This window comes from Neoarius graeffei, chromosome 2, assembly GCF_027579695.1.
Source record: "Neoarius graeffei isolate fNeoGra1 chromosome 2, fNeoGra1.pri, whole genome shotgun sequence".
Taxonomy (NCBI): Eukaryota; Metazoa; Chordata; class Actinopteri; order Siluriformes; family Ariidae; genus Neoarius; species Neoarius graeffei.
Window position 1 is genome coordinate 46,302,734 of NC_083570.1, and position 10,704 is coordinate 46,313,437.

Genomic DNA, 10,704 nt, shown 5'->3' on the forward strand with positions numbered 1-10,704 from the left:
TCTGCATGGGTTTCCTCCGGGTGCTCCGGTTTCCCCCACAGTCCAAAGACATGCAGGTTAGGTAAACTGGTGACTCTAAATTGAGCGTAGGTGTGAATGTGAGTGTGAATGGTTGTCTGTGTCTATGTGTCAGCCCTGTGATGACCTGGCGACTTGTCCAGGGTGTACCCCGCCTTTCGCCCGTAGTCAGCTGGGATAGGCTCCAGCTTGCCTGCGACCCTGTAGAACAGGATAAAGCGGCTAGAGATAATGAGATGAGCTGAGATGTTAGAGATGTCAAATTCTATTATTGGCAGAAAAACTCAGTTTGAAAACTCCATAAAAACTGATTAAAATCAGATTTTTTAATTATTCTTGGTTGTTTTCTAGAATTTAGCTTCAGCAACATGCCCCCCCCAATCCCAGGCTGCCTTCTGCGTCATATTTACTCAATCATTGGGAAGCTTAACATAACATAATATTAATAATATTTATATTGCACTTTTCAGTAACCGGTCGGTCCATACTTGTGTTTTTATTGAGCAAGACGTTAAAGATGGGGAGAGAGAGAGAGCGAGAGATGGTACAACACAGAAAGAAAAAGACAGTAACAACTTCAGATGAGGAACAGAGCAAGAAAATAAAAGACAAAGGCATGCTGTGACCATCAATAATTAACAATGAGGATAGTTAATAAGTTATATGAATTAATACTTTACCAAGAGAAGGCATAGAAAGAGGAATTAGTTCTCAATATACTGAGAGAAAGGGGACTAGATATACTAGAAACAACACAAAGGTCATCTTTATAGTTTATTGAACAGTAATTACATGATATACATAGTGTTTCATTGAAACAAGAGCACTGGTATGACTGGCCATTCATATTCAAGAGTTGCTCGCCTTGTCTTCTATTCTTTAACCACAGTAGTTTTAATGTGCAGTTTGAAAGCGGGCTCTTCAATTCATAAGGAACTTTTTCAAATTCAATATACAGCCATGGTGCAGAGAAGAGCCTAACACTGATCTAACATTAGACAGTCATTTCCCCAAACCTGTGGGTAATAAGATCCATCAATGGCAGATATTTATATTTGAAACACTGAGCAAAACTGACAAACAAAACAAAAAACAAAAGGAATAAAAATACATGTGACTGCAATAAAAACTGCATATACTGTATGTACACTTCCTTTGCCTAATATATATACACATATTTACAATATATAAATATAGTAAAATAGATTAAATTACATTGATCATCTTCTATAAATAAGATTTGGACAATGACATGAGGTTAGTGACCTAAAAGCAGAGTGAAGTTGTACCCTCTGTGTGTGTGTGTGAGAGAGAGAGAGACAGAGAGAAAAAAGGCTGCACAGCAGCAGCCTAAAGTCACTCAGCGGCTCATGACAGACCAGTGGACGTGACAATTTCAATTAAATTAAAAATGTTAATGTACTGTTTGTTTAGTCATGTGAGATCCAACATGTTCTCAACCACTGCATGTGGTTAAAAGTAAATTCTTCTTGAAAAGAAATACTTTGGTGCCTTCTAACGGTCAGAAGGACAGCAATCTATCTTTTCGTCTTGCCTTCTATTATTGCTGTAAAATATCTTCTCAAACAGGTTTTCAGTGTGTTATGTGAATTCATACAGCATTAAAAAAAAAAAAGGTACTAAACCGGTGGATATTTTTGTTCCTTTTTTTATTTACCTGGGAACGTGAATGTAGTGTACCTTTATAACGTTAACGTATTATACCTAAAGGAACGGAAATGTACCTGTACAGTACCTTTTTTTCCTGACAGTGTCTTGTTCGACTACCAAACCCTCAGGTGAAAGACTAAAGACAAGAACTTTGTTCATTAGTAAATCTAAGTTGTTTTTTTTTTTTTACAAGTTGACTAATATAATACAGTCGAAATGACATTGTAACTAATACGATCAAAGCTGAGTAGTAAAGTTTGAATTGACGACGTTCACATATATTTTGATTATTAAGTGCTTTTCAATATACAGTCCAGTTGAAAAGTTTGTTGTTGTTGTTTTTTTGGCAAAGATGAAAAGAGAAGTTAAATATTAGGTCTTGACTAGGGCGAGTTGCAACACGGAGCTAGTTGTGTTTTGGTTGCGAGTTTGAGTTGCTAATAAATACGGAGTACTGTGCATTCAGATCAGCCTCTTGATTTGCGTTTGCATTCCCAATTTCTGGAATACTTCAGAATCTGAAATACCAGGATCGCAGAAGCAGAAATTAATATACAAAATGTTCATGGCAAAAAAAAAAAAATTAATTGAAGATAAAGCACCATCTTTGTGGCCTAACAGCATACTGCACAGAATTCAGCACATTCTCTCAGAACGGTATCAAGTTCTTTGCTCTGGTCTTGGAAGGAGAGCAGAGTTTGTCAGTTTTGTTTATGGCCGAAGGACTGCAAAATACTGGACAGCAGCTCAGCCCAGCCCAGCTAGACACGTATCTAGCCCGCCTGTCACTCATGCTGCCTCTTAGTGACCGTCGCCCTGGCCCTGAGTAGCACCAGCATTGTGGACCCAATCCAGGATGATAAGACTCATGGAACCAAACATGACCATGAATCCACAGGCCAGGAACAGGATGGCCTACAGGACACACAAAAGCACATGACTGTTAAATAAGCTACATATACGATGCTTAATTTTCAAACACCCGACCCTCACACTTGTAGGATATTTGAAACCATTTCGAATAGAACTTAATCCCAGTTCAACCATATGACAAGACTTTCTTACCCCTATCTTCTGCACAGAGTTGATGGGCTCCTTCTTCACCAGCTTGATGTAGAAGGCAGACGGCAGGATGAAGATCAGCATAGCAGCAGCAGAAGCACCTTAAAAGGCAAAAAAAAAAATATCTTAACCATGACACACTTGTTGACTAAATTCTCTTTTGTCTTATAAAATGAAAGAATGTGTCTTTTTTTTCCAGTTAAACTGTCACTAGTATTTGCTATGCAGTTGTGTTGTGAATATTGACCTACCGATGAACCCAAAGATATCCCTAATAGTGGGGACGAAGATGACGAGCATGCTGACCCCAACCAACAAAACCACTGTAATGGCAATGTGGCGGATCCAGCTGAAATCTTTTGAGGGACATAACAGCTGATTCACCGAGGCACGGATCTGAAATAGCGGAGAGAAAAGATTCCTTAATTTTCAGAGTCTAGTCTAAGAACAGATTTTGCTTTTCTAAGAACACGCTCTGAAGATTTATATCTTAATAATAGCTGCATCATAGTATGTGATCACAAAACAGTAAACAACGGTATTATACTCACAGGAAAGAGGACAACAGGGACAGTAAGCGTGACGGCAGTCAGCACAGCCAGACGTACAATCAGCAACACCACGTCGACTCTGTAGACCTTTGAGTACGTGTGTAAAAGTTCAGGCTCGACCATATCTAGAAAATATAAACAAGTTTTATAATGAGATGATCTGCACCTATTCGGGCTTTGCTGTTCTCCATTTTAAAGGGGGGGAAAAAAAGTGCTTGCTGATGTAACATTTCCAACCTTTCAAAGAGTTCAAGAACATCAGTAAACACATGAGGTTACTTTCCTGCCATGACAAACAGTACAGAGGCCTGATTCTGCGTCATTCTCAAACATTGCACTATCAAAACTGAGCTCGGGGCTGGGATTCATTTACAGTATTTGTATTCTCAGATGAGAGAATGTGTTGGCTTGTGCTTACCGTGGAAGGTCAGGTAGCCAAATAGAGCAGCGAGCAGATACATGACGAACATCAGCAGGAAAGACACATTAGCAACACCCTGCATCTTTCTCCGAGAACGACTGTGGAAAAATAATGAGACGTGATGATTTAGATTATGCTACAGCTTTAACCATTTCAAGTTATCTCAGCGTATCTTCCAACTTCAAACTTACTCTTTGAGCTCCTCGTACATGGGCAAGATGGCCGGGTGGCACACGAAGGCAAAGGTCAGAATAGGCACGGCATACACAGTCTGAAGAGAGAAGGGACAAAATTATAGCCACACATCAAAAAAATCACACTGCACGCACTCACAGAGCCCCTGAGTTAATTTTCTGTGATCATTTCTATCTGTACCTGTGAGTTAAAGATGAAGTATTTGGGTCTGCAAGAATCCTCGTTATAGGTGGTGGCCGTGGTGTTGGGATGTGCAAACGTGGTGTTTAATGTCATGTTGAGGAGGTCGTTGGGTAGAGGGCAGGGGATCTGGAACTTTTTATAGATCACCTGAAGAGCAAAAACCAGGTGTTTATCTTGTTCTCATGAGTGGGAACCATAACTGTAAGAATAAAATCGCATTTGCTTACCACAATCAGGAAGAAGACCATGCACAACAACGAGAACCCGCTTGTATAGCCAAGATAGCCTGTGGTAAAGATGAAACGCAAAATTAGTTTCTTTCTGTCTGGCTTAACTCAAGCTCTGGACTTCCTTTTTATTCTGTTTTCTTTCTTTGTTGGAAAAGCACTCACCCAGGGTTTTAAACAGTGAAAGTGGCAAAATAATGAAGCCTGTAACAAGCAACATCAAGTAAGCTCCGTTAGTGTACCATTCCCTTTAAAAAAAGAAAGAACAAGATTTATGATTAAATGTAAGATTCAGCCATCAATACAAATTACATCATGAAATACATTCATTATTATTATTAATTATAATGATTATCTAAAATGGCTCCTACTCTGCAAGCTGAGCATTATTTTTCACGAGATAATGTTCATGCATTAGGTCATTGCAAGCTACAGCTCTGTGTGGTACGAGGCTGTCTAAAAAGACCCCTTTGATCGGCACTTGAAATACATCTTGTTCTCGCCGACGCTACAATGAGCCACTTCACCACTCAAAAGGCACTTAGACAAGCAGACACTGCAAGTGAGCGTCTACCATATACTCAACTAAACATGCACGTATGAAGAAACTTCTGAAGAATACGGATGAAATCATAAGAAAATAACGACAGAGGATCTTACCCTTCGCCTCCGACAAATTCTTTGATGACTATTGGTAATTCGTACTTCACAATGTAGAGGTAGCTGGATATGGCTGGAGATTGTGAAAGAGAGACGTTAGAACATATTTGCCTGCTTAAGCAAATTCTTTCCATTAACACACCAAGTACAAGCTCACTAAATTCTAAGACACTGATCCTAATACTGGAAATTGCTTTAAAAAAAAAAAAACAAAATTGAAAAATGTCTCGAAACATGCAATATAATTTGCCTCACATTACAAAAGCTGTTCAAGTGACGAATCCTGCATGAATTGTCACCTTACCTCCAATGTTCTGCATGCTGATGGAGATCGATGCTGCAAGCTTGCCTGGCAAGCCGAAAGCCTTGTAGCCCAATTGCTCGTAGACCATAGCACCTCCTTCATTAGCGGTCTTGAGCAGCAGATGTACAGAGTAGAGGGAAAATATGAGCACGGCTACCAGCAGGATGCTACCAAACAGAGATCGGAGGAAAAAGATAAATTAGTCGGCGTACTCACATGACCGCGATCATGGTTTGTCAAGGGAAGCTGGGTTCTACTGTAAAGCACTTATTTAGGTTATATCAGCTAAATTGCATACCCCATTTCATACAGAGATCTTTTGTTACGTAAGTTTTGTGACTGGTCATGATGTTACTGGTCGTTTGACGGGTAATGCTAGTATGCTCCAGCGAGTCAGCGGATACGACGGTCTCACTGTATAAACATTCTAAATCAGCTTTGCTTAAACGGAGACGTAACGCAGCTCGACTCGTGCCATGTTTCTAACTAGCTAATGTCTCAGCTTGGGCTTTTCACAACAACAGACTTGGCGTCTTGTGAATTATACGTCAGATCCAGTCTCTCGTGGTTCACGCATTCCATTAAATACAGTCAGGTGAGGATACACGATCTCCGTTACTTTTCGGTTATGGAAAACTGAATGGGAATGAAACTTTATTATCCATTCTGTATTGCTTTTATTTCGTACATTAATGCATTTTGGATGTGAAAGGGCTTCAGAACATTTCCTGGAAGGTTGATGAGCAAACACAAGGGTGTTGGCACTCTGTGTTTATGCAGCAATGCATTTGGGAAAGAGGAAGAGCTCCATCCTGACAAACCAGCCATACAAGTGGTCTAATCACATCATTCCCATGATTTAAATATGTACTACATCGAATATGACATCGACACTCGCTTTAGATACATTTACTGTGGTTTTATACGTCTACATGACCTTCACAAGGTTATGATCCATCCCTTATCTGTAGCCGCTTATCCTGTTCTACAGGGTCGCAGGCAAGCTGGAGCCTATCCCAGCGGACTATCCCGCACTTATATTTAAAACAGATACAGATCTGATCTTATAATTGGGAAACTATATAGTTTCCAGTCATGTAACCTCTGGACTTAGTTAAAAAAGTATATTTAAAAAACCCCACTCTATATAAATGTCAGCCTGCCTGCAGAGGTGCTTGTTAAGAGGGTTGGCCTGTCTGTGTGTGATTAACTCATGGTGCAATACCATAGTATTCACATAACTCTCCTGCCCTCAAATGCCAACTTGCACAAATCATTTCTGTTTGTAAACACGTATTAAAGTACAAAGGAATCTGGAGTGCTGATTAGCCCTGAACCGAGGGCAACCTTCAGCCCGAATTGACGTGAGATACTGTAGCGAGAAGACAACTATTTATTCTAAAGTCTACCTAAAATATGTTGGATGTTCTCCCAGGAACTTGATTTACTAATTTTTTTTCATTTTGCCAAAAGTTTTGTTCCAATTAAAATGATTGCTAAAGCTTGTCCTAATAACAGGCTGATTTGATCAGTGATGGTTCATGAGCGTCTATTTGATCTAATGCATGCTTGAGGACTATAATCTAATACGTTCACCATCATCAATAACGCTTGATACTCACACAAACAGTGCAATGCCTGTGTTGGCCATGGCATACGATAAGCCGAGTATCCCGCTGCCCATGATGGCATTGCCCAGGTTGAACACGGACATCCCAAATGAAGCTGTACCAGGGTGCTAGAAGAAGAATAGAAAAAGGCAATGATTAAATCCGACGTTTCCAGGATGCATCAGCAGCAACACGCCTTTCCTTACTGGTTGCACCACATCATTCATGGTTAATGACTCACTGGTATAATATACTTTAATAGAAACCAGTGAACAATAAGCTGGGGTTAGAAAATCCAAAATATGATATTGCTACTCTTACACCATGTGGCCAAAACTATGTGGACACCCTTGTCCTTACCGAACATCCCATTCTAGATTTATTCCCCATTTCCCATTATAATAAGCGCCACTGTTCTGCACTAGGTTTTGGGGTGTGGCTGTGGGAATTCGTGTTAATTCAGCTGCAAGAGCATTAGTGAGGTAATGTGATGTTGGGTGACAAGGCCTGGAGTGCAGCCGGCATTGCAGGTCATCTCAAAGGTGTTCTCTAAACAGGACGTACTTTCACCTTTCATGGAGCTCGCTTTATGCACAGCTTCAGGCTTCTTAGTTCCAGTAAAGGGAAATTATAAAGCTACAGCGTTCAAAGGCATATTATATAACTGTATGCATCCGACTTTATGAAACGATTCCGGGAAGAATCCCATTTGGGCGTGATGGTCAGGTGTGCAAAAATGTCTGGCTATATAGTGTATTTAATAACATCACTTACATATTCAATTTCATATTTCTTTTTTCCTTGGTCGTAACTTTGGAGGAACTTCTGACTTTCCGGGTCCACATCACCGTATTGACTGCAGTTCAGAGAAATATTACGTACATATAAATCTATATGCAGTTTGATATCGGATGATAATAATATATGTGAATTGTAATGAGTAACAGCAGGAAGTTGGTTACAGGCCGTACCTGCAATTGCTCAGTGGCATTTTCTTGCTGGTACAATTCGTGTAGTCGATGCTGGTGGAACTGGAGCTGCTTTCTTCATCTGGGGAAATGTTGAAACGGCTCATCTCTGATTTTCCAGGCGTTAAGTTCATTCTGCATAACACACACACACAGAGTTCTTTTGAATGAACATATAATCCACCCCAGTGTGTGACCTACGCAGAGCCGAGTGTCTGTCGGTTCCATTTCAGAGAACCTAATCACGTGACCACAAACGGACAAGGAGGGAGGGGTTTGGGGGGCTGAGAAGGAGGGGTTTGGGGGGCTGAGAGGGAGGGGCCCTGACTGACTCAAGCGCACAAGCACCGGCAATGGAAATTTCCAAACAGGATCTACAGTCTGTCTGGAAATAAAGACCGGCATGTTCCCCAAACAATACAACACCCTGCGGCAATGCGCCACCACCACGACCACCACATATTTCTGCTAGAAAAATTACACAAAAAACACTAATATATATATATATATATATATATAAATAAAGAGAGATAGGACTGAATTTCAATCACAATGATTGAACACATTCGATTCAGCGTACACCATGAAAACACTACGACTAATAATAAAAATTATTTTCATGATTACAGACATAAGCTTGTGTATAAAGTATAAGAATTAAAGGAAACAAAGCCACGTGCATCCGGGTTTTTTTTTTTTTTTTGCGCAGGACGTCGTTTCCCATCAGTGGCCCTCCTCATCCCCACCCAACACAGGATGATGAAACCTCCTCAGTCAGACATCTTATAATGAATACTACTACTACAATTAATCCATACAGCCTCATTTCCTCCAGTCCTGCTGTTTATTATCTCTCTCTCTCTCTCTCTCTCTCTCTCTATATATATATATATATATATATATATATGATTTGTGCATTATATATTTATACACACACATCTCTCTCTCTATATATATATACACCTATCTATCTATGCATATATATATATATATATATATATATATATATATATATAAACGCGTTAGGTCATGTGACTGCGGTATTTTGTTTTATATAATTGTAGCTTCATCTCCTCCTCAGCTTTATATCTGAAGGACATTCTTCCTTTTTTTTTTCCCACCCAGTAAATACATTTCATTGTACGTAGAACCAGCTATCTGTGATGAAAAAAGGTAATACATGATATTATTTAAGAAATAAAGACATAATCTTACCTCTGAAACTGAGTTTACAAGAAAATAAGGAGAAAAAAAAATTCCCTTTCTTCGGTTTATTGATTTGCGCGGGTTTTAAACCACTTCCTTTTTTTTTTCTTAAACCCAAAAATTCAAAACACGACAAGAATTAAACAAAACAAAATAAAACCGAATACCACAACAATAAAACAGCTCGGGATAAATAGTAGAATAGATAATAAATATTATAGTAGTACAATAATATTAAAACGCTTTAACGGAGATATATTTCCCAAATCTGCAGCTTCTCGACTGAGAGCTCACAGGATGGTGTGGGGTTTATAAGATCGGAATTGCATCAGCTTTTACTCACACATACGCACACACACAGAGAGAGAGAGAGAGAGAGAGAGAGAGGGGGGGGGGAAGGAAGAATCAGAGGGGCGCGGCCTAATGATGTGGTTTGTATACAAACACTAAGATACATTTTAACTAGGCTGAAAATGGTGTGTCACAGACAATAACCACAGAGACCATCTGATCATTTACTCATCCAAACTCAGCAGCTCGATCCACATTAAACAAGGACAGGTTTCATCAGGGTGGTTATTTATCACTGTCGCCTCACAGCAAGAAGGTTCCAGGTTCGAACCTCATGGCCGATGGGGGCCTTTCTGTGTGGCGTTATGCGCGTGTTCTCCCCGGGTCTGTGTGGGTTTCCTCTGGGTGCTCTGGTTTCCTCCACAGTTCAAAGACATGCAGTTAGGTTAACTTGGCTACTCTTAATTGCCCGTGTGTGAAGGGTTAGGTGAGAAAACCTTGATAATAAGCCAGTAAAACCACTACCGTGATTCCTCCCTAGAAACTCTGATGGCTGGGAGAAAAGCCGTCAGAGTGGCCACGTCGCTGCAGTGACATGCCAAATAAAGCGAGAGAGGTTTCATCATCAAAAATGTGTCACCTTAGCAAGTGAAATTTCATGAATATAGGTCAAATTGATCTCATATTTCCTATTATAAGCTTAAAGCCAAGCAAATACAAGTTGTATATGAGAAAATGTATCATTTAAAGAGAAAAATTAGGTGATTTTAAATTTCATGACAACAACACATCTCAAAAAAGTTGGGACAAGGCCATGTTTACCACTGTGAGACATCCCCTTTTCTCTTTACAACAGTCTGTAAACGTCTGGGGACTGAGGAGACAAGTTGCTCAAGTTTAGGGATAGGAATGTTAACCCATTCTTGTCTAATGTAGGATTCTAGTTGCTCAACTGTCTTACGTCTTTTTTGTCATATCTTCCATTTTATGATGCGCCAAATGTTTTCTATGGGTGAAAGATCTGGACTGCAGGCTGGCCAGTTCAGTACCCGGACCCTTCTTCTACGCAGCCATGATGCTGTAATTGATGCAGTATGTGGTTTGGCATTGTTATGTTGGAAAATGCAAGGTCTTCCCTGAAAGAGACGTCGTCTGGATGGGAGCATATGTTGCTCTAGAACCTGGATATACCTTTCAGCATTGATGGTGTCTTTCCAGATGTGTAAGCTGCCCATGCTACACGCACTAATGCAACCCCATACCATCAGAGATGCAGGCTTCTGAACTGAGCGCTGATAACAACTCGGGTCGTCCTTCTCCTCTTTAGTCCGAATGAC

General features: G+C 40.1%; 1 protein-coding gene across 1 annotated transcript; it reads right to left on the minus strand.

Annotated features, from left to right (window-relative positions):
- Positions 1–779: 779 nt before the first annotated feature.
- Positions 780–9,371, minus strand: slc38a2 (solute carrier family 38 member 2). The gene is made up of 15 exons (XM_060914343.1): positions 9,086–9,371; positions 7,874–8,005; positions 7,677–7,758; positions 6,915–7,030; positions 5,293–5,459; positions 4,989–5,061; positions 4,494–4,576; positions 4,329–4,387; positions 4,099–4,248; positions 3,915–3,994; positions 3,721–3,821; positions 3,303–3,427; positions 3,003–3,147; positions 2,755–2,852; positions 780–2,604 (listed from the first exon to the last, which is right to left on the minus strand). Exons 2-15 carry the CDS (start codon positions 8,002–8,004, stop codon positions 2,491–2,493), a joined length of 1,524 nt encoding a protein of 507 aa, XP_060770326.1. The 5' UTR covers position 8,005; positions 9,086–9,371; the 3' UTR covers positions 780–2,490.
- Between the last annotated feature and the right edge of the window lie 1,333 nt (positions 9,372–10,704).